Below are 24,122 nucleotides of genomic sequence, written 5' to 3' on the forward strand. Positions count from 1 at the left end.
AGAGCTGAAGGCTGGAGGGAGGCTTCCTTTAGTGTTGCTCATGGTCTCATTGGTTTAACTGTCCCTCACAGGTCCCTTTAAAGTAGCTCAGCCAGCTTTGAACCTTCTCATGAACTGGCTACTGGGCTGTGCCTTGACATGGGAAGCACTTTGTCCTTTTGGGCCCATCATCTTGTATTCCTGTCACACCACACCACAGAAGGCTGAGTGACTGGGGCAAATTCCCAACCCAGGGTTTGGTGACTTTTCTGAAGGTCGGTCTGAGAGTCAGCCCTGAGGACAGAGGTAGAATCAGCCTTCTGGAGCCTTCTCAGCTGTGTTCCGCATCCAAGCCATCCATGGGACACTCGGGGGCACCCCATGCATGTGATGAAGTGGGCCTCGTCCTGGTCAGGTGGGCTGGACACAGTTGGGTGTATCTGCTAATTGTACGTGGTGGAGACAGCTGGGTGTATCTGTTAATGGCTTATATTCATTCAAGTAGCATTTAAGAAGCTACTGTCTGTGGCTTACTTGTGGGAAAATGTCAGCGTATCTCCTTATCTATTTGGAATTCTAAATGTGATTTTCTGTAAAGATTGGCAAGAAATCAAAACGTTTGGGAACCACTGAGTTACCCCCATTCCCCTTTTCTGGGTACATAGACACAAATGATGAAACCGGAATTATAGATAATTTCCACATCCTGGTTTAAACTAATATTAATATTGCAATTATTATCAGCAATAATTTTTGTTAATATTTTATGTAATTATTATTTTTTAGATAACCTTATTTATTAGTTATATAATTTATTCAATCTCAGAAAAGCTTTTAACCACCTCAATACATTTAGGCTTTATATTTTTTATTAGTTGAGTATACTAAACTTTGAAAAAATCTTTGGAGAGCTTTGGCTGCTTTAGAATATTTTGCGAACCTCCTCATATTTATTATGTATTCTTTTTAAACTAAAATAGTTAGATGAGAGGGACAAACTTAGGGTATCTCTTCTCTTAGAAAAGCCACCAGACACCCTCATTGATTAACCTCTCCATTCCAGTGAGCTTGGGGTGGGTTTAAAGTTACATCACATAGAGCATTCTGAGTTTTTACTATGCATTTATCCTATATTGGATACAGAAGACCCTGACTGTGGTTAGCATGAGCTTACTGAAGCTGGCATCACAAGTTTATAAGCTTCATGACAGAAATAGAAATAAACGAGTTGTAGAAGCTAGAAGAGACTGTTGAGATCACTGTAGTCAGATGAGAGCCAGAGAGGGAAAACCACAGACTCACAGTGGGTCAGAGGCAGAGCGGGAACTCACACCCCCAATCAAAGTCCCAGCCCAGTTCCCTGCCCTGCTCTGTGGGAGGCAGCTCTGCCCAGCGGTGCTGCCAGGCTGTCCCCTTCCCTCACTTCTTGGCATGGCTCTCCCAAGGGGTCCTGTGTCAGAAGAGTCCTGAGATGCGCAGTAAGGGAAGCACTGAGGTTTTAGGAGTGAAATGGCAGGTTTCCTGATGAAGATACTGCTCCCACTTGGGTTTGGAGTGGGCTTTGGAGTAGCATGGGGATCGAATGAAGTAGCATTGCATGGGGCCTGCTCAGTAGGCTCCGCTGGAGGGGGTGGTCGCAGTTCCCTTGGCTGCCAGGTGTTGAGCCTGCACCAGTCCTACCGTGAAGCCTGCCAGCCCAGGTGGGAGTCTTGGCTCTGCCCAGTCCTGCCCAGCGCAGAGCCCTGGAGCTGAGAAGATGTGAACCCAGCTGACTCTGAGCTGCTGGGCGGGAGCCCCGGGCCTGTCCACCACTGAAGGGTCTCTGTGCCAGCCAAGGAGGCTGATGCTGCTGAGGTGACATGCGCTGACTTCCCAGGAAACCCCGAGTGCTGTCTGGCCCTGAAGGGTAGGATGCCTGCCGGTTGCGAGGCAATCCTGCTGTCAGAGCCCAGAGGTAGCCCGGAGGCAGCTGGTTGTGGATGGCTAGGCGTGCTCTCTCCTGGCCCTCCTCCTCCCCACTGCTCCATTGCCGTCTTTCAGTGAGCCCTCCATCTGCAGCCCTTTTGCAGAATCAGCTGACTCACCAATTAGAGAATTCAATTTCTTTTTTTTTTTTTTTTTTTTTTTTTTTTTTGAGACAGAGTCTCGCTCTGTCGCCCGGGCTGGAGTGCAGTGGCGCAATCTCGGCTCACTGCAAGCCCCGCCTCCCGGGTTCACGCCATTCTCCTGCCTCAGCCTCCGAGTAGCTGGGACTACAGGCGCCCGCCACCACGCCCGGCTAATTTTTTTTATTTTTTAGTAGAGACGGGGTTTCACCGTGGTCTCGGTCTCCTGACCTCGTGATCCGCCCGCCTCGGCCTCCCAAAGTGCTGGGATTACAAGCGTGAGCCACCCCGCCCGGCCGAGAATTCAATTTCATATAGTCAAAATTGGTTTAAACAGTTTTAGGTTTTGCAGTAATTCCTTTTTCGTATTCAACAGCCATCGGTTCAACACTCAGTAGAAGGGTAGGTAGAGCAATCATCTATTTTCAAGAAGTGTGTGTTCCTTCTGTACAAGGGTACCTCCCCTGTGTCTTTAGTGGGGACTTCTTTTGATGATGGCTGGGGAGGAAAGTTCTTGGCAGGGCTTGACTTTGAGCAGGTGGGCGCAGCCTGGCACGCCTTGTGCTTCCCAGTGGATCGGAGGATGGGCCCAGTCTCCAATTATATTTGCGTCACCTATAGAGAACAGCAGAGTACCTGACACTAGTCCTCAACTAGTGTCACTCAGTTCACCAGCTTAGGGTACGAAGGTCTCACTGCTTTTAATACTCAAATTAAATTAGTCTGGGCCCCAGTTTTGCATATTGTGATCAGTGTCTTTCTTTTCTCACTTGAGACTCCTGTCCCATGGCAACATCAGGAAGCTAACCTAAGAGGGTACTTCTCATTACTGCTGTGTCTTTAGTAGTGCTCTTCAGACTGGGATATGTTATGAATCCTCAGGGATCTTGTTAAAATTGCAGATTCTGATTCATTAGGACAGGGTGGGGCCTGAGGTTCTGCAGCCGATACTGTTGCTGCAAGTCCAAGGACAAAATTGGGTAGCAGGGGTTATTGGCTCCCAGTCCTTTTCAGGTTATGGCATACCTGAAAATAACTTTTGTTTGTTTGTTTGTTTGTTTTTGAGACAAAGTCTCACTCGGTCACCCAGGCCGGAGTGCAATGGCATGATCTTGACTCACTGCAACCTCTGCCTCCCGGGTTCTAGCGATTCTCCCACCTAAACCTCCTGAGTAGCTGGGATTACAGGAACACTCCACCACATCCGACTAATTTTTTTTATTTTTAGTAGAAACGGGGTTTTACCACGTTGGCCAGGCTGGTCTCGAATCCCTGACCTCAAGTGATCCGCCTGCCCCAACCTCCCAAAATGCTGGGATTACAGGTGTGAGCCACCATACCTGGCCCATACCTGAAAATATTAATACCTGTGTGGCACACTGGCAAGGCTGCCCTGGCTTCCTCAAGCCCCACATTCCTCAGGGCTGAGGGAATCCACATCCTAGCTCACCTCTAGCCCACTTGAGGTACCTGGGATGGGCCACAGTACACCTGTTGAGAGGAGAAAAAAAATGTCCAAATCTGAAAAATCTGACTTATACATATGGGGCACACACATATGGGAAGTTCCTTCTGTCCTGCTGTTATTGCAGGTGCTGCCCCATGGTACAGCTGAAAACAGGCAATCCTTGGAACCCAGAGGTGCCCATGCCTGCCAGGAGCAGCCTTCTGATCCAGCAGTGTTTCCTCTGGGTGTGGGGAGGGTAAGATAAGGCTCTCTCCCTGGTGTTACAGTCGGCTGTAATGGCCCCTCACCCTGTTGGCCTGGGATCCCAGGCCATAGCTGTTTATATGCATAGCTCTCGTGTGTGTGTGTGTGTGTGTGTGTGTGTGTGTGTGTGTGTGTGGTGATGTGTCCTAGACATGCACAAGTACACACACATGCAGGCATGTGCACAGCCATTTTCCTGAATATAACATCCATCCTACCAAGAGAACTGAATTGAAGAGAGCCGGGGGGCATTAGCTACCTGCTGTGCCCTGTGCTAGCTCTCTCACACAACCAGACTTCTGTGTGGTGTGCACCCTCCAAGGCCTCTTCTGTCGTCTTTCTCACTCTGTCCCCTCCATGGGTCCGTCAGAGATATTCCATAGATTTTTCAGTAAGGTAGAACCTCAGAAAAAACTAAAAACAAACCCAAACCAGAAGGCCCTTCCTTTCCTGGAGGCTGCTTCTCAGACCACGGTAAAAAAAAAAAAAAAAAAAAAAAGCAAACCTCTCTCGCTCAGCTAGATGGCTCCTTGCACCTTTTCTCAGAACACTGTTTGTTTGCCTCACTTTTTATTGCTCAAAGAGTCCTCTCAAATGGTTCAGAACAAAGGAAGTCTGTTTTGATGTCTCTTTACTGTAAGTAGAAGAATTTGCAGCTTGTAAATGACTGCTAGTTTTGCTAAAATAGTGACTAAAACATGCAGTTATGTCTCTCTTGGCACCCACCCACCACCCACCACCCACCACTCACCATAAGTTGGCTTGGGAAATGTTTGCTGAATAAAAGGACAGTCTCTGGGTGTTCCCGGGTCCCAACCTTTGCCTAGCTGAAGTGCCTCTCCTTCCTCTCCAGGTCCATATTCAAGCCTTTCATCTTTGTTGACGACGTAAAACTTGTCCCCAAAACACAGTCTCCCTGTTTTGGGGATGACGACCCTGCCAAAAAGGAGCCTCGGTTCCAGGAGAAACTAGACCGCCGGCATGAGCTGTACAAAGCCCACGAGTGGGCACGTGCCATCATCGAAAGTGACCAGGTGAGCTTGCGTGAGGGCCACAGAGGCAGAGGCGGGCGGGTGAGGTCAGCGAGGAAGGAGGCAGGGAAGCAGATGACAAGCTAGACCCTCCCCCCACCCATCCAGTGTGGCCGGGCTCCTCCCTGAGGCCAGGTTCCTGGGGCCTTTCCTAGAAGGCTGGGGTTCATTTTCCTGCCCAGGCTTGAAACCAAATAAGACAAAGCTTCTCCTTCTCATGTTATTCTGGAACTCAGCAGGCTGAATATCTTACTTATATTTACTGTTTACGTAGGAATATGCAGTATAGTAGGGATAACTTATATACTGTGTAAAATTCTGTATGTACTTTTGGGGGTAAAAGGTTGTATTTGCTGGCAACATTTTATTTAAAGATACAATCATATGTTGTTTCAAAAAAGTTCTGGAGATGGCTGGTGGTGCTGGTTGCACAACATTGTGAATGAGCTTAATGCACTAAACTGTATGTTTTAAAGTTTTTAAATGGTAAATTTTATGTTATAATACATATGTTTTACCATAGTACAAACATAGTTTTAGAAAATATTCTCGTATTCCTAGGGTATTTTTTTTTTTAATTTATTTTTAGTAGAGACGGGGTTTCACCATGTTGGCCAGGCTGGTCTTGAACTCCTGACCTCAAGCGATCCGCCTGCTTCTGCCTCCCAAAGGGCTGGGATTACAAGCATGAGCCACCGCGCCCGGCCTCATATTCCTAGTTTTAAAAAAGAAGTCGTAATCCTTCAAATGCAGCTCTCCCCAATCCCACACCTTTGGTTAATAAAGTGGTAAGTCATCAATTCAAACAAGAAAACCACCCAAAGCACGTTCCACAGCACCCAGTGTGTCCACAGCAGCCACCTCGATGCACTTTATATAAAATTCAAGCCTATATTTTGCTGAAGAGAGGAAGAAGGAACGTGCTTGTTAGACACTCATCAGTTTTCCCCAACTATTTATGTAACAACTTTTAATAGGTCCAAATTGGCCTGAAGGGCCCAAAAGGGGGACCTTTTGTATAAATTGGTGCTGTGGACTCTGTGAGCCTCTTGCATTTGACATAGTGGACTATAGAAAAAGGATATCAAGAGAGAAACCCAAACAATAAATCCAGATGAATTCAGAAAGCATCTCTGAGAAGGGCTGTCTCACTTTTCTGAGAGCTCACCCTTCTCTTCCACAGAAGTGACCATTTGACATGTAAAGGTCGCACAGTTATTTTACATCTCTCCTCCCCGCCAGCCTAAAAAGGCTGGCAGAAAATCGCAAGCATGCATGCTGCCACTGCATTTAACTGTGTTTCCTCCAGGCTGTTCACATTAGTTCCTGATAGTGCTTATGTTCTTGGTGGATGACCGTAAGCCCCAAGTCGATGAAAACTGTCGCTGTGCGGTGTATGGTGTTGTGGATATTTGGCTAATTAGAATGAAGTGGTAGAAAGGGCTGTGTGTTCAAGGAGATGAGACTGCTGAGGCTGGTGGGTTTTCAAATTTGGAAATGACTCTCAGGTGGAGTCACATGACGCTGCATGAAGCAGTGGTGGGCGGGTGGTGAGAGCAGCTTCTCAGTTCTGGGACTCATGGGGCAAATGAAAGCTTTCACTGTCATCTGCCATAAATGAGTGAGTCCCATGGAAGAAGTGAACTCACCATCTCAGAAAAAGAGTGAACAGGAGAGAGACATGGCACCTGTTTATTCATTGATCCTTTTTTTTTTTAAATTCAATGAACATTTTTTTGAGAGTGCCCTCCCAGTCACTGGAGGACAGAAATGAGCCCGGTTCCCATCCAAGGGGCCACAGCTGCAGAGACAAGCCAGCACAAGGTGGGAGACAGCGCCCGTGGCAGGGGGAACGGTGTGGCACTGTGCGGGGAAGTGGAAAGGCTTTGCAAGGAAGCTGCAGATGGGTGCACGTCGACCAAGCGCTGCGGAAGGGGACGGCCCTCCAGAGGGCAGGGCCACCTGTGCAGGGGTGAGACAGCATCAGAGGCTGGAGGGCTGCAGTGAATTCAGTCCAGCTGAGGAGTAGGGAGATGCAGGGGAAGCGGTCTCGGATGTCAGAAGGGCCTTCCCTCAGTGTTACTCTGGGGTCTGGGCTTTGTCCTAAAGGCAGCAGGAAGCTGTGCAAGTGTTCTAAGCCGGGCAGTGACATAACCACACTGGCGTTCTAGAACAATCCCTGCGGCAGTTATGTGAGAAATGGAGTGTGGGGAGGACAGGACCTTGAGCAGGAAGCCAGCTGGCCCCCTAGAGGGTTTCAGTGTCCGCTGCAATGCCCCCTGCTATTTTGCTGACACCTAAAGCAGTCGTGTCCTTCCTCAGGAGCAAGGTCGCAAGCTGAGGAGCACCATGCTGGAGCTGGAGAAGCAAGGCCTGGAAGCCATGGAAGAAATCCTGACCAGCTCCGAGCCCCTGGACCCTGCGGAAGTGGGGGACCTTTTCTATGACTGTGTTGACACGGAGATTAAGTTCTTTAAGTGAAGTAAGCATTCCCCTTCCCCTTCTTATTTAAGACTTCCCACCTTACTAAATTACCAGCAAAACAAACCACTCTCCTGTTTGAGTAAAATGAGAAAGTTAAGATGTGGCCTCCTTTTCTGAAGCCAGATCAAACTGTTCCCTTGTGTTCCGCCTTGAATCTCACAGCGTCCCCTTCTGCAATGTAGGTCTCCTTCCTGTGCGGTGTAACATGTATCCCGTTGCCTGTTGTTCGGTTGTGTGACTAATTGTGGATTTTAAGCTGCTATTATTGTATTTCAGTGGCAATGGACACATTAGCCTTTTCCAAGAGGCCTGGAGTTCATCAAGCCTTGAAAGGCAGGCTCCACAGTGCCGAGACAGCGGGCAAAGCAAATTCTTTTGAAGTCTTAGTCTTTCCCTCAGTAGCGGTTTCTTTCAGGTTAACAAGAGGCATTTGTGCACACACAGGGCTTTTGTGTGTGTTGTCAAGGGGAACCTCCCTGGCCTCCCGTGAGTGCATGCCTGTAGTGCACAGTGTCTCTACAGGTGTCTTCTGAGGGACAGAACCAATGGGAAGGAAGGAAGCGACCCCTCTCCAGTCCTGGCTCCTTCCTACATCCTGGGCTCCCGAAGAAGCTCTCTTCCCATTTTCCGTGCGCTCTGCTTATGTGTGGTGGACTGCAGAGCTGCTTCCGCTTACAGGAGAGCTGATAATTTGTTAGCTGGAACCTATTCACTTCCAAGATTCAGACATAGCCATACTGGTGGCCCTCTGAATCACTGCATGGATGTCCCAGGAGGCAGCTCTCCCTACACAGCAGCACAGCCACCACTGGATTCCTTGTGTAGAAATGATCCCCAGTCTAGTTACCAACAGCTAGTCTAGGAGTAATTGAATGGCCCTATGGCACAGTTCCACCCACAGAGTGGTGAATCTCTCAGCCAACGAGGGAAAGAAAAGGAGGAACTCTTGACTATTTAGATTCTAGTTAAATAGCTGGAATCCTAGCAGTCACTACATTATCTCAGCAGAGAGACTTTAATTAAACTGATTTGTTTCCAATGTCGGGTTCACTTAAAGGATTTGACTTACCACCAGAGCATAGAAAAGCATGCAAGGAAGACCAGATGGACTTAGCATTGGGAAGACAGAGGGCAAGGAGGCAACAGATGGATATAGAAGCATTTCTCTGCAGGATACCAGTTCAGGCCCCACCCTTCCTGCCAAGCCCATTACATCCCACAAACCCAAATACAAGGCAGCTGACTTCCCTGGATCTTCCCCCCACTCCTCACACCTCACATGTCCCAGGAGCTGCCTTCATTCAGACGGGTAGCTGCACTAGGCATGGGGTGGTGGTGGGGAGCTTACCGCCACCTATTCAAACTCCCAGCCACTCCTGAAATGGGCAGAGATGATGAACAGAAGTGTATGTAAATGCAGTAGCTAGTGGGAGAGCACCAGTTGGGCGTAATCCTGCCTCATCATTCTTGGCAGGAATCTGCAAATGGAAACATTGTATCAGCAATCTGGGAAGTGACAGGGTTAATAACTCCTTCCCAGAAGCTGTATCATGAGATTTTGAGGGGACCCAGCCCCGTTACATGGATGTGCACAGTGAGGATCAGAGGTTTCATCAGAACACGTTCTTTTTTTCTACCAACTCTCCAAGAGCATGAGTATAGGAGTGCCATGAGCTTTGTGCTCAGCAGTTTTGTAAAATCCGTATATAAAATCAGTAACCACACATTGTGGGTGATGGGAAGACGATTTCAGCTGACAGAGTTAATGGCAACCAATAATGGTGGCCTGTAGCTGCTAAGAGCTTCACGCAGGTTGGCCTGGGCTTTCACTGTTGGTGAATTTAGAGTGTCCTTTTAGGTGGGGCGGCATTTGACATGGTGGGGGAAGTGAGGTTCGAGGATGACGTAGGTACCTCTTCCCTCCCAAGTCCACGTTCCAAGTGGCTATGTAAAGCAAGATGATGCAGAAAGCCGCTCTAAAATTTCACTACGTGATTTCATCTTCGCCTACTATGAAATGTCTCATCAGACCTGACATGTCTGAGATAACCAAGGTGATTCAGGATTTGATCAAAAGAAGTCTAGTAAGAATTAATTACACAGAAGCCTCCTTTCATTTCTATGGGCCAAACAAAGGCCATGGATAACCCTACCTGCTTTATGTCATTACCAGTTGAGAAACACAATGGCTACTTCTGTTAGGGGACATTGACCTTGGTCAAGCATCTTAAAGAAGGCAACCCTAATTGACAGCTGTCTTGGCTAATACTCTACACCACAATTGTGATGTCCTAGTCATACCACTAGAGGGCATGGCACAGCCTGGCAGAAGTTAAAAGGGGTGTGGCAGCTCCCATCAGGTCTGGAGGTGGTCTATAAGGGCAGTGGACAGTTGTGCATTGGGATGGGTGGAGAAGGACAAGAAGAGAGCAGAGAATCTGCTGATGTGGCTGCGCTTACTTTTAGTGACTTTATGTACTTATATTAACACCTGGAAATAAGTTGTTGGGTTTTGAGCAGGCTGTTACAGTGAGGAATGTTCATTTTTAAATGTTCCTAACAGATTTTGCTTTGGAAAAATGCTTATTACATGAATAATGTGTGGACCAGGGATTGCTTTTCTGAAGGCAGTATGGGGAACATGAATATTCAAGATGAAATACAAAAATTATGTTTAAGGGTCACAGTGTATAAGTAGCTTCCTAGGAGACCCTTTGTGTGTCTTTTCAGACTGGGGTGGGGGCTGAGCATGCTTGTGCAGAAAGAAGCCATGGCCAAATCTCTCCCCCACTCCCTTGCCCCATAACCAAACATAAGCTAGCTAGTTTTGTCTAATAGATGGGATTTACCATAGGTGAAGATAGCCCTCATATTCAAGGACAGAAGCTCTGGCAGGAGTAAATGAGGAAAGCAGAAATAGTACCCCTTCATTCTTGGAGGTGCTTTGAAACTTTAGGTAGAATAAAGATATCAAAATTATGGAGAATCCTTAGTGTTCAATAACATAAGACATGGTGTTATTAGAACGAGTCTTTCTTATAAACTAACAGAGCAGGTATTTGCCCATTAGATCTTAGCTGTGGGGTTCCTTTACTATTGGGTGAATCATTAGGTATAAAAAATAATCATCAACCAGGCAAATTACTTTGCTTCCTAGCTGATGTCATCCCACGTTGGTACAGGTGTTATACAGCTCTCGCTGGTTCAGCAGGGAAGGTGGGTGGGACCAGTGTGTCTGTCATGAAACCACTAACTGCATTCCTGACTGAAGAGCCATCTGTCGTTTATTGGGGAAGGTCTTCAGTTGAGCTCTCAGCCTTAGGAAGGAAGCACGTGGAGGAGGGAGGGAGGAGGTCCCCTTGCTGGGCACGCTCCATGGAGGGCCAGGAGTGGCAGGTTATGTGCATATGCTGTTGCAGCACAAGCTTATGCTTCCTGTAGCCATGGCTTTTCATTCTGCACAGTCCCAGGTCCCAGCTCCCCTCTTATGGTTTCTGTCATAATGTGCTTTATCTGATTGACTCCAAACATCCCGAAATGTCACCTGCAGATTTCTTGTGGGAACCAATATGTACATGTTTGCAATTATGTTGTGAGAATTTAAATGTGTTAGATGGAAAATGCTATTGGCAGGGAATAATAATAAAAAAAAAAAAAGAAAATCATTCTGTTTCCTGCAGTGGGAACTGGCCATGTAGTCTTAACAGTCTTTTGTACAAATATCTACAAAGCAGATAATATCCCTATCCAGTGCTTGCCCTTGGAATTGTCTCTAAATGCATCAAGCATACAATAAAAAAAAACTGAAATTAACATCCAGTGGAGTGGCCTCTTCTAATTTGTGTCTCGTGAATAAACATGGGCCTCAGTCGCAACATAGAAGATGTGTGAGAAGGGATATATTTTTCTGGCTGGAATCTTTAGAAAACAGTCAGTTCAGCAGTTTCTTGCATTATGTAATGTTCTGTGGATGAATTCAGTCTTTAAATATAAAACCACAATGAAGTATCACCTCACACCCATCAGGAGAGCTACTATCGAAAACAAAAACAACAACAACAACAAAACCACAACCAGAAAACAACAAATGTGGGTGAGGATGTGGAGAAATTGGAACCCTTACGCACTGTCGGTGGGAATGTAAAACAGTGCATCCATTGTGGGAAACAGTACGGAGTTGCTCAAAAAATGAAAAATAGAACTACCCTATAATCGGGCAATCCCACTTCTGGGTATACACAAAAGAGTTGAAAGTAGGGTCTGGAAAAGAGGTTGCACACCCATGTTCATAGTAGTGCTTATTCACAGTGCTAAAATCTGGAAGCAACTTAAGTATCCACAGATGGAAGAATGAAGAAACAAAATGTGTTCTATCCATACAATGGAATATTATTCATCCTTAAAAAGTGGAAGCATATTCTGACATGCTACAACATGGATGAACCTTAAGGATGTTATGCTCTGTGAAATCAACCAGTCACAAATATTATATGGTTTCATTTCTGTGAGGTACCTAGAGCAGTCAAAATCATAGAGACAGAAATTAGAAGGGTGGTTGCTAGGGGCTGGAGGTGGGGGAGAAATTGGGAGTTACTGTTTAATGAGTATAGAGTTTCAGAAAGTTTCGCAAGATAAGTTATGGAGAGGGACGCAACACGAATGAATTAAACACTAAACACGGTAAGGATGGTAGACTTTATGTGTATTTTACCATAGTTACTAGAATGGAAGTCTAGATCATCAGAGTGGCTGGTACTCTGTGCCAGGCATCTTGATTCCAAGGCATCAGCAATGCCACAACAGGAGAGGATGCCACTTAGGGAAAAAGCCAGCTCTCTCCACTCCTGTGACCCAGAAATGCCAGCTTGCTTTCCATGACTCTCCACTGTGACAGGTAAAACGCAATTGAATGTCTTGCTCGTGAAGACAGGACTTAGTCACCTGCAATGAGTGACCTATTTCAAGGTCAGAGTAGATGACTGCTCTGTTTACATGATAAGGAGCTGCTAATTCTGAAATTTTATTCCCAGCTCTCTTTTCATAAACATTGTACCCTCCTGCAAAGCTCTGGGTGACAAAGCCTGTATTCTTTTGCCAGGGCTGCCGTCACAAAGTACCATAAACTGGGCCGCGTAACCAGGAGAAATTTCCTGGTTCACAGTTCTGGAGCCCAGACGTCCCAGGAATAAGGCATCTGCAGGGTTGGTTCCTTCTGAGGGCTGTGAGAGAGAATGTGTTTCATGTCTCTTGCCCACCTTCTGGTGGCTTGCTGGCAATCTTCAGCACTTTGGGGCCCATAGAAGCAGCATCCTGATTATCTCTGCCTTCATCTTCATGTGGTGTTCTCCCTGTGTCTATGTCTGTGTCCAATTTCTTCATTTTATAAGGACACCAGTCATATTGCATCAGGGGCCCACCCTGATCCAGTATGACCTCATCTTAACTAACAATATCTGCAATAGGCCTATTTCTAAATAAGGTCACATTCTGAGGTACTGGGGGTTAGGACTTCAACATACGGATTTTGTGGGGACAAATTCAACCCATAACAGAATGGGTGGATGAAGGATGCTGAAGCCTTCCGGGGCACCGTCTGAGAATTTGGAACTTGCTTCTGGAGTCCACGGCCCTTCCCATTAACTTGCTCCCTCTCTAGGAACCACGTCTCCCACACTTAACTCCGTAAAAGGTGCTTACACTTCTAGCTATTCACCACTGCCACACTCAATGTGACTTTGAAGTTCATCATCCACTTTGTAGATTATCTTCAGCCCTTACTTTTTCTTCCCCATTCAGACTGGCCCTTTTGGCCATGAAAGAGCTAATCTGTACCTCCACTAATAAGAGAGCAATAAAACAGCCCCTTAACTAATTCTGATGCAAAGTGTGTAGTAACCAGCTTTGAAATTAGTTTCTAGATGAGATTTATTTCAGGAACATGTATGAATTTTAATGACTGCTCTCTCATTGTTATCCAGCAGCAGAGTTAGTAAAGTGTAGTCTGAGCAGCTCAGCAAATACTGAAGTGCCTGGGATGCAGCCAGCAGAGCCCTGTTTGTGCCCAAGCATGGAATCAGCAAACTGGCTGCTCCCCGGGGTGCAGGGTATGCATCACTGGTTCCGTTGTGATCCAAGGGTTGAGGGCTTGCCCTTGGGTATTACATCACTGAATCTTCACCAATACACACTCAGGTACATATTTATGTCCCCTTTTGACAAATGAGGAAGCTGAGGCACAGATTTTAAGAGGCAACTTGTAAGAGGCAAAACGGAGATTCAGATCCTGGTTTGCCTTCTGAGCACTAGCTCTGAGATAGCTTGCCTAGCAGATAAATCTCACCTCCCCTGAACCCTGCTCCCAAAGGTTCACCTTAAAACACTACGGGGGGATTCAAGATGATTCTGTTCCTACAGGAGGCTTTTTTGAGAGGTTTGCTGAGTTGGGAGTGGGGACTAAGTGCACGTAGAGGGAAGGTTGTTCTATTTCAACACAATTTAGCAGAATTTATAAGCAATACACTGCCCATTCTGTGTTAATCAAACTGAATAAATATAGTGTTATCTACTTTTTAAAAAATGCACCTGAGAAATTTTTTTTTTCTTGCTTGTTTTTTCCAAATACCAATTAGGCTACTTAGCTCAAGAAAGAAAGGCCCTGTTTCCAACACAGTATGTTACAGCAAGCACTGTATCCATGTAAATATCTATTTTTTTTCTGTCATTCTTAGAACTTCAACTTCTCCTGATCCTTAAAAATGTTTGGTTTAGATTGATACTGGTGACCATTGATGGGTTTTAACAAGGAAACGACTGGAAGCATTTCCACTTACTAAAGTTTATTAAGTACAAAGAAATGAATCTGCAGAAGGAGACATCAATAAAAATAAAATACATGGGAAACATTGGAGGAGTCACAGACTGCAGTGTCAATGAGAATATGTGACAATGGCGGGGACTGTGTGACTCAGATGTCTCTAAGTGTGAGTTTACAGTCAAGGGGTTAAACCTTTACAGCACCCAAGGAACTCAGTGCACCAGCATGAGCTCGAAGGGCTGTGAATTCAATGATAGGTCTCAAGGGGAGATGGGATGCCACATTCCTGAGATTTCTCCCTAATTGCCATTTTTGGTTTCTGCTCCTTCCTCCCCGCTGTCCTTTTTTTTTTTTTTTTTTTTTTGTTTTGAGTTAGAGTCTCGCTCTGTTGCCCAGTCTGGAGTGCAGTGGCGCCATCTCAGCTCACTGCAACCTCCGCCTCCAGGGTTCAAGCAATTCTTGTGCCTGAGCCTCCCACGTTGCTGGGATTACAGTTGTGAGCCACCACGCCTGGCTAGTTTTTTGTATTTGAGTAGACAGGGTTTCACCATGTTGGCCAGGCTGGTCTTGAACTCCTAACCTCAAGTAATCCACCCACCTCAGCCTCCCATGCTGGGATTACATGCATGAGCCACTGCTCCTGGCCCGCTCTGTCCTTAATAGTGTTATTTTAATTTCCATCCCAGCCATAGGGGACACCAATGTCTAAACACCTCATTAGGGCAGGCAGTCTACTCTGAAGGTGGAATTGCCTTTGTCTAGGGTCTTCTTAATCAGGATCATTAAAACTTTTATAATTATTTTACACAACTGTGAGGGCAGTGAAGTGGACACTGTTATAATAATAAATTCTGGCTTTTTGGAAATCTTCCAGAACCAATAAAACAAATTAGTTATGCCCAGAGCTGATGACCTGCAAAAACTTCTTTTCTACTTACTTAGCTGTTACAGTTTGGGCTTGATTCATTCCCCCAGAGAAGGGAATTTGACCCTGGCTCACTTGCTTCCATCTGGAATGAGAAAGCACAGCACTGCTGCAGGACGCCACCTGGGTCTTTACTCCAGACAACAGTGAGGCAGATGCAGTCATGTTTGCCCACACCCTCCTGACCGGCTACCTTTCTGGATGGCTTGGTCTGGACACGATACACTTCAAGGGTGAATGTGTGCGTGGATTGTTGCAAAGCAAATTTCTTTTTCGCTGGTTTCCCTCCCCTCCCTGCCTGATTTCCTTTAAAGGGCAGCTATTTTGAGCACAGCCCAGGGATCAGTCTGTTTCCTTCTATTTTTTTCTCCTTCCTCTGTCACAGTCTTCCCCGACCAAAGATGGGGAACATCAGGGGTCAGGCAGCAAGCAAAAACACACTTCCACTCCCTGCAGGATCAAGAAGAGGGAGTGAAGAACAGGCCCAGCCCGGCCTGACCTTTTCCATATTCAGAGTGGCTGAGCTTGCACACGTCTTCCCACAGACAGGTGCCCACCACAAGGGAATGAATGTGGGGCTGTCAGGCAAGGTTCTCCTTTAGCTCAGAAGGGAGCTAGGTTTTGCCTGACAGGTGGCTCCAAGGATCCTAAGATGGGGGCGGTGAGGCACCAGGTATTTGTGGCAGGTATTTCACACGATGTTTCGTTCTACACTTTTTCATGTCATATTTTCCATGGAAGTCCACACTTGAAGCAAGGGCAGAAGGGGAGACCTCTGAGATACAATTGATAGTTTAGCATAATGATGAGTTGTATATGTTTTTAATCTGCAGGGAAAAAATACCAAAATCTGATAAAGCTGGCTACTGGGATGGGACTGGGAACTTGGAGGGAACAGGAGGAAAGTGACAGAGACTTGGGCACTAGGGACACTGTAAACAGTAGGAGCATTGGCTACTTGGAGGATTATTCAGTTACAAAAGGGGCCCTGTGGTTGGCATCGGAGGGCCAAGCCCACTCTTGCCTTTACTTTGTGATATATTTACATTAGGCAGCAAAAAAAAAAAATCCCTGTACTGCAAAATGGAAGCGAGACATGGCATCTCGTTCCCTGGAGGCTGCACGGCACTGTCTGGGTGTGGGGGACACACTACTTCCTCTGAGCTGCATCATTGATAAGGCATTATTTGGTTTGATTTTGCAGTTAGTGTGATGAGAATATGAAATTATGCCAAGAAGAAGCCGTCGTGGATATTTATAACTTTGGGGCTACCTGCAAACTAAGGACTCTCTACAAACGGTTCAGAATCTAGGAAGGGCCAGCCTGCAAGCATATTCACAGTCATGGAGTGGGCACTAGGTGGAGGGACAGGGCTCTATCTGTGCTGACAGACAAATGCCAAGATGCAATGTAAAAAATGGAAAAATGAGGGGTGTTTTAAAAAATATTACTGAAATAAAAGTCAATTAAAATACTGCTTTAAAGCCTGTGCAAACCACATATTTACAATAAATAAATTCTCAATTCCAAGCCTGTATGCCAACTGAATTACAGCTTGAGCATGGGGTGGGTGGGGTCTGACATGTTGTTCTGCAACCTGGAACCCCAGGACCTTGGCTTCATCTGTCTTCTCACCGAAGAGTCTTTAGAGATAACTGTGGAAACATAACAGAACATTACCAGGTGGAGTTAGAAGACTCTTGCACACGAAAGCCCTCCTCTTCCACCCCCCAAACACGCTGGGCCCCGAAGCTTCTCATTCATGCAAGGCTGTCAAGTTTGGGGAGATGCCTATGCAAAGAGCTGATTTTTACCCAAGGGGCTGTGGGTGGAAACCAGATGAAATGGGATATGTAAAAAGTTGATGATATGTATGTGAGGACCTAATACTGTCTTATAAACATTTATAGAACCGATCATCAGCAATTCACTTGACAGGAAGCTCAAAGAAATCAAAAAAACGTGCTGGAGATCCCAAGTTAAGGCAGTGGAAAAGCAAGAAACAGATTTAGGCATTCAGACTTCCAGCCCAGGGCTCTCACCCCATGCACTGACCACTCTATCCATAAAAAAGAGCAGTCCCTGGGGTATTGTTTGCAATGTCTAGAACCCAGTGATTTCTCTGGGTGATTGTTTTGTGTCTCACTGCAGTGAAAATGAATTAAGATGGTATCCAGTGAGACACAAAGATCTTCTTGACTGTGGAATGCCCAAAGGAGACTACAATCCACCTGACTGGACTTGCAGGCGGAGATCAAAACCACCAGACTCAGGTGATCTGGGTGCATGCCTGCCGTGAGGCTGGGGACCAGATCCTGCACAGTGTCTGACACGTTGGTAGTGAGCAGGATACTTGTCCCTGGAGATTCTAACATGCCAGGAAAAGCAGTGAGGCATTACAGAAGAAGCACTGGACAAGAGGTCAGAAGGTCTGGGCATTGTGACATGGGCAAGTTCTTCAAATTTCTAGAACAGTTTTCTCTTTTATAAAAATGGCATTAAAGGTATCTCTCCAGCTTCCACCACAGGGTTATTAAAAGGATTAGATGATATGACACATGCAAGCTAACTGAAAAATGTAAAGAGCCACACGAATATGAAGGAACATGATTATGATTGTTACTATATTTTCCTGGTCACAGGAATAATATAATCATTGTAGAAAACTTGGAAATTGCATAAACGCAAAAAGAAGAAAGTATAAATCAGCCATAGTCTTCTAGAGTGAATGCCTATTAACATTTTTTCTCCATTTTTATTGTGGTAAAATATAAATAACATAAAATTTACACTAGTAACTTTTTTTTTTTTTTTTTTTTTTTTTTTGAGACGGAGTTTCACTCTTGTTTCCCAGGCTGGAGTGCAATGGTGTGATCTCGGCTCACCGCAACCTCCGTCCATGAGTTCAAGCACTTCTCCTGCCGCAGCCTCCCGGGTAGCTGGGATTACAGATGTGCGCCACCATGCCTGGCTAATTTTGTATTTTTAGTAGAGATGGGGTTTCTCCATGTTGGTCAGGCTGGTCTCGAACTCCCAACCTTAGGTGATCCGACTGCCTTGGCCTCCCAAAGTGCTGGGATTACAGGCATGAGCCACCACACCCAGCTGACTAGTAATCATTTTTAAGTGTATAGTTTAGGGGTATTAAATACATTCATAATGTTTTGCAACCAATCATCAGTACCCACTTTTGTTTAACTCTTTTCATCTTGTAAAACTGAAACTCTGTACCCATTAAACAATACCTCTCAATTTTCTTTTTCCCTCTAATCTCTGGCAAGCACCAGTCTACTTGCTGCCTCTACTACCGTAAGTACTTAGGTAAATGGACGCATATATAGTGTTTGTCTTTTGTGAGTGGCTTATTTCACTTAGAATAATGTTCTCAAAGTTCATCCATATTGAAGCATATTTTAGAACTTCCTACTTTTTAAGCTGGATAATATTCCACTGTACATGTGTGTATCACATTTTGTTTATCCATTCATCTATCTATGATACTTGAGTTGCTTCTACATTTTATTTATTTTATTTTATTTTTCCAAGTTCAGGTCAGACGAGTAATGTGCCAAGGTTGTAACAAGGTTCAGAGGGTTCACACATGCACATGAATACCCAATCGTCACACTCATGAACTACAAAAGGATCAAGCTGCTTCTACATTTTAGCTATTGTAAATAATGCTGCTATGAACATGGGTGTACAAATATCTCTTCCAGGCTCTGCTTTAGATTCTTTTGGGTACATACCCAGAAGTGGAAGCGCCAGATCATATGGTAATTGTTTTTATTTTTTTGAGGAACTGCCATACTGTTTTCCACAGCAGCTGTACCATTTCACATTCTCACCAACAGTGCATAAGGGTTCCATTTTCTCCACATCTTTGCCACCACTTGTTATTTTGTTTTGTTTTGATAGCAGCCATCTTGATGTGTATGAGGTGGTATCTCATTGTAATTTTGATTTGTAGTTCTCTAATGATTAGTGATGCTCAGCAACTTTTCCTATGCTCATTGGCCATTTGTTTATCTTCTTTGGAGAAATGTCTATTCAAGTCCATTGCTCATTTTTAAATTAGGTTATTTGTTTTCTTGTTGAGTTTTATAAGTTCTCTATATATTATGCATATTAATCTCTTATCAGATATACGATATGAAAATAACTCCTCCCATTCTGTGGGTTGCCTTTTCTTTTTTATATTGTCTTTGATATGCAAATTTTAAAGATTTTCACCAAGTCCAGTTTGCTTATTTTTTCTTCTGTTGCCTGTGCCTTTAGTGTCATATCCAAGAAATCATTGTCAAATCCAGTGTCATGAAGCTTTTGCCCTGTGTTTTCTCCTAAGAGTTTTACAGTTTCGGGTCCTACATTTAGGTCTTCAATTCATTTTGAGTTAATTTTTGTATATGGCATTAGTAGGGGTCCAACTTCATTCTTCTACGTGGGGATATCCAGTGTTCCTAGCATCATTTGTTGAAATTTCCCTATTGAATGGTCTTGCTTTGTTAAAATCATTTGACCATATATGCAACAGTTTATTTCTTTTTATTCTATTTATTTACTGCTTTTTATTCTATCCCATTGGTCTATACGTCTGTCTTTATACCAGTACCACACTGTTTTGATTATTATAGTTTTGAAATAGGAAGTGTGAGTCCCCTAGATTTATTCTTCTTTTTCAAGATTGTTGTGGCTATCTCAAGGAGTTCCTTGAGATTCCATATGAATTTCAGGATTCTTCTTTTAGGATTCTGGGTTTTTCTATTTCTGAAGAAAATGTCATTGAGATTTTGGTAGGGCTTACACTGAATCTGCAGATTGCTTTGGGTAGTATTGACATCTTAACAATATTGTCTTCTAACCCATGAACATGGGATGTGTTTGCATTTATTTATGTCTTATTTATTTCAGCCATGTTTTATAGTTTTCATTATACAAGTCTTTCACCTGCTTGGTTAACTGCTAAGTATTTCATTCTTCTCTATGCTATCATAAATGGAATTGTTTCTGTAATTTTCGTTACAGATTGCTCATTGTTAGTGTGTAGAAATACAACCGTATTTTTGTGTGTTGACTTTGTATCCTGCTACTTTGCTGAATTATTTCTAACAGCTTTTTTTTGGTGGAATCTTTAGGGTTTTCTACATATAACAACATACCATCTGCAAACAGAGATAATTTTACTTCTTGCTTTCCAATTTGGATGCCTTTTATTTCTTTTTCTTGCCCAACTGCTCTGGATAGACTTCCAGTACTATGTTGAATAGAAGCAATGAAAGCAGGCATCCTTGCCTTGTTCCTGATCTTAAAGCAAAAGCTTTCAAGTCTTTCACCATTGAGCATGTTCACTGTAGATTTTTCATATATGGCTTTTATTATGTTAAGGGAGTTTCCTTCTATTCCTAGTTTATTGAGAATGTTTTTTTTTTATCATGAAAAGGTGTTCAATTTTGTCAAATGCGTTTTCTGCATCAATTGAGATGATCATGTGTTTTTTTCCCTTCATCCTATTAATGCAATATATTGCATTAACTGATTTTTATATATTGAATAATCTTTGCCATGCAGGAATAAATCCTACTTGGTCATGGTATATAATCCTTTTAATATACTACTGGATTTGATTTGCTAGTATTTTGTTGAGAATTTCTTCATCAATGTTTATAAGGGATATTGGTCTATAGTTTTCTTGTCATGTCTTTGTCTGGCTTTGGTATCAGGATAATGCCAGTCTCAGAATAGATAAAAAGTGTTCCCTCCTTTTCAATTTTTTGGAAAGGTTTTAGAGGGACTGGGTTAGTTCTTTGAACGTTTGGCAGAATTCACCAGTGAAGCCATGAAGTCCAGAGCTCTTCTTTTTTGGGAGATATTTGATTAATGGTTAAATGTCCTTACTAGTTATAAATCTATTCAGATTTTCTATTTCTTTTTTTTTGTGGGTATATAGTAGGTGTATATATTTATAGGGTACATGAGATGTTTTGATACAGGTATACAATGAGTGATCATCACATCAAGGAAAATGGGGTATCCATCCCCTCAAGCATTTATCTTTGGGTTACAGACAATCCAATTATACTCTTTGAGTTAAACTGCACAGTTAAATTATTATTGACTATAGTCACCCTGTTGTGCTATCAAACAGTAGGTCTTATTTATTCTTTGTAACTAGTTTTTATACCAATTAAACATCCCCAACTCCACTCCTCCACTAGTTTGTAACCATCTTTCTACTCTCTATCTTCTTTTTCTTTTTTTTTTGAGACAGGGTCTCACTCTGTCACCCAGGCTGTAGTGCAGTGGTGCAATCCATAGCTCACTGCAGCCTCAAACTCCTGGACTCTAGCAATCTTCTCACCTCAGTCTCCCAAGTAGCTAGACTACAGCCACGCACTACCATGTCTAGCTAATTTTAAAATTTTTTTGTAGAGACAGGGTTCGCTATGTTGCCTAGGCTGGCTCAGACTCCTGGCCTCAAGCAATTCTCCCACCTTAACCTCCCAAAGAACTGTGATTACATGTGTGAGCCACCATGCCCAGCCAGATTTTCTATTTTATTGTGATTTCATCTTGGTAGGTTTTGTGTTTTTAGAAATGTGCCCATTTCATCTAGGTAATCCTTTTTATTTCAGTTGGATTAGTAGTAATGTATCCACTTTCATTTCTGATTTTAACAATTTGAGTCTTCTCTATTTTTTCCTTAGTCTATCTAACTAAAGGTTTGTCAGTTTTGTTAATCTTTTCAATAACCAACTTTTGGTTTTGTTAATTTTCTGTATTGTTTTTCTATTCTCTATTTCATTGATCTCTGTTCTAATTTTCTTCATTTCCTTCCTTCTTGCTAGCTTTAGGTTTAGTTCTTCTTTTTCTAGCTCTTTACATTGTAAAATTAGGTTGCTGATTTGATAACTTTCTTGTTTTTTAATGTAACAATTTATAGCTATAAATCTCACTCTTAGCACTGCTTTCAGTGTTCCATAAATTTTGGTATGTTGTATGTTCATTTTAATTAATCTCCAAGTGTTTAATAGTTTCCTTTCTGATTTATTCTTTGATCCATTGGTTGTTTAAGAGTGTAGTGTTTAATTTCTACAAATTTGTGCATTTTCCAGTTTTACTTCTGTTCTAGATTTATAATTTTATTCCACTGTGTTAGGAAAGATATTTTGTCTGATATCTATCTTTTTTTTTTTTTTTTTTTTTGAGATGGAGTTTCACTCTTATTGCCCAGGCTAGAGTGCAATGGCACGGTCTCGGCTCACTGCAACCTCTGCCTCCTGGGTTGAAGCGATTCTCCCACCTCAGCCTCCCAAGTAGCTGGGACTACAGGTGCCCACCACCATGCCTGGGTATTTTTTGTATTTTAGTAGAGATAGGTTTTCACCATGTTCCAGGCTGATCTGGAACTCCTGACCTCAGGTGATCCACCTGCCTAGGCCTCTCAAAGTGCTGGAATTACAGGCGTGAACCACCGTGCCTGGCCTGATATCTATCTTTTAAAATCATTTAAGACACTTAATTTGCAGCCTAACAAATGGTCTCTCCTGGAAAATGTCTCATGTGCATTTAGGAAGAATGTATATACTGCTGCTGTTGGGTAGAGTGTACTGTATATGTCTGTTATATACAGCTTTTTTGTGTTCTCTATTTCCTTCCTTATCTCCTGTCTGGTTGTTTCATCCATTATTGGGAGTAGGATATTTGATTCTTCAGCTATTATTATAGGTCTATTTCTCACTTTAATTCTGTCATTTTTGCTTCATGCATTTTTATGGTCTGTTATTAGGTGAACTAATATCTGTAATTGTTATGTCTTCTTGCTCTATTGAACCTTGTATTAACATATAATGTCCTTTTTGTTTCTTGTAAACTCTTTGATTTAATGTCTATTTTGCCTGATGTTAGTAGAGCCACCCCTGCTCTCTTTTGCTCACAGTAGGAATATCTCTTTCCATCCTTTCACTTTCAACCGATTTGTCTTTATGGCTAAACTGAGTCTCTTGTAAACAGCGTACTGTTGGATCAGATTTTTAAAACTCCATTCTGCCAATCTCTGTCTTTTGATTGGAAAGTTTAATCCATTTACATTTGAAGCAATTACTGACAAGGAGGGATTTACTCTGTCATTTTGCTACTTGTTTTCTATATAGCTTTTTTGTACCTCATACCCTTTCTTTTCTGTTTAGTTGACTTTTTTTGTAGTGAAATGTTTAAATTTGTTTCTCATTTCCTTTTGTATATATTCTATAGCTATTTTCTGTGTGGTTACCATGGTGTCTTAGTCTTTTCGGGCTGCTATAACAAAGTATCTTTCACTAAGTAATTTATGAAATCAGCGGAAATTTATTTCTTAAAATTGTAGAGGCTGGGAAGTCCAAGATCAAGGCACCAGCAGATATGGTGTCTTGTGAGGGCTCGCTGTCTGCTTCATACGTGGTGCCTTCAAACTGCATCTTCACATGGTGAAAGGGATGAACAAGCTCCCTTAAGCCTATTTTATAAGGGAACTAATCTCATTCGTGAGGGCTCTGCCCTCATGATTTATCACCTCCCCAAAGGCCCAACCTTTTAATACTGTCACATTAGGGATTAGGTTTTGGTATATGAATTTTGAGGGACACAAACATTCAGGCCATAGCCCATAGGAATTACACTTAACATCCTAAAGTTATAACACTATGATTTTATAGTAGTTTAGATTCAATAACATAGAAAATATCTGCTTTTTTACTGCTCCATCACCACTCCTTTTAGTTGTTGATATGAACAAATCACATCTTTATATATTGTGTGCCCCAAAACAAATTAATGTCTTTTAAATATACTAGTCTCTTAAATTATATATAACCCTAAGTATATAGTTACAAACAAAAGTTACAGTAACACTAGCTTTTAAACTAAAAAATTTAAAAATGTTTTGTCTTTTAAATCATGTAGAAAACAAAAAGTATAATTACAAACTGTTGTTACAATAATATTAGCTTTTATAATTGGCCATATAGTTACCTTTAGTGAGGTCATTGTTTCTTCCTATAGCTTCAAGTTACTGTCTCGTGTCCTTTCATTTGACCC

General features: G+C 43.2%; 2 protein-coding genes and 1 pseudogene across 7 annotated transcripts in view; 1 reads left to right on the forward strand and 2 right to left on the reverse strand.

Moving 5' to 3' along the window:
- Positions 1-11,123, forward strand: part of SCRN1 (secernin 1) — a 69,675-nt gene extending 58,552 nt beyond the window's left edge. For 3 of the 4 annotated variants that reach the window (XM_055293537.1, XM_055293538.2, XM_055293539.2), the window contains exons 7-8: positions 4,649-4,829; positions 7,149-11,123. In XM_055293537.1, the coding sequence (XP_055149512.1) occupies positions 4,649-4,829; positions 7,149-7,307 (340 nt within the window). In that variant the 3' untranslated portion in view covers positions 7,308-11,123. Of the gene's footprint in view, positions 1-4,648; positions 4,830-7,132 lie in introns of all 4 variants that reach the window. The other variant, XM_063609713.1, reaches the window with a different exon arrangement.
- A 3,006-nt stretch (positions 11,124-14,129) lies between these two features.
- Positions 14,130-24,122, reverse strand: part of WIPF3 (WAS/WASL interacting protein family member 3) — a 112,079-nt gene continuing 102,086 nt past the window's right edge. For all 3 annotated transcript variants that reach the window (XM_063609708.1, XM_063609706.1, XM_055293547.2), the window contains one exon: positions 14,130-16,705. In XM_063609708.1, coding sequence (XP_063465778.1) covers positions 16,696-16,705 — 10 coding nt within the window. In that variant the 3' untranslated portion in view covers positions 14,130-16,695. The remainder of the gene's footprint in view (positions 16,706-24,122) is intronic.
- Positions 18,601-18,697, reverse strand: LOC129490929 (uncharacterized; annotated as a pseudogene).

Source organism: Symphalangus syndactylus, chromosome 9 (assembly GCF_028878055.3).
Source record: "Symphalangus syndactylus isolate Jambi chromosome 9, NHGRI_mSymSyn1-v2.1_pri, whole genome shotgun sequence".
NCBI classification, from domain to species: Eukaryota; Metazoa; Chordata; class Mammalia; order Primates; family Hylobatidae; genus Symphalangus; species Symphalangus syndactylus.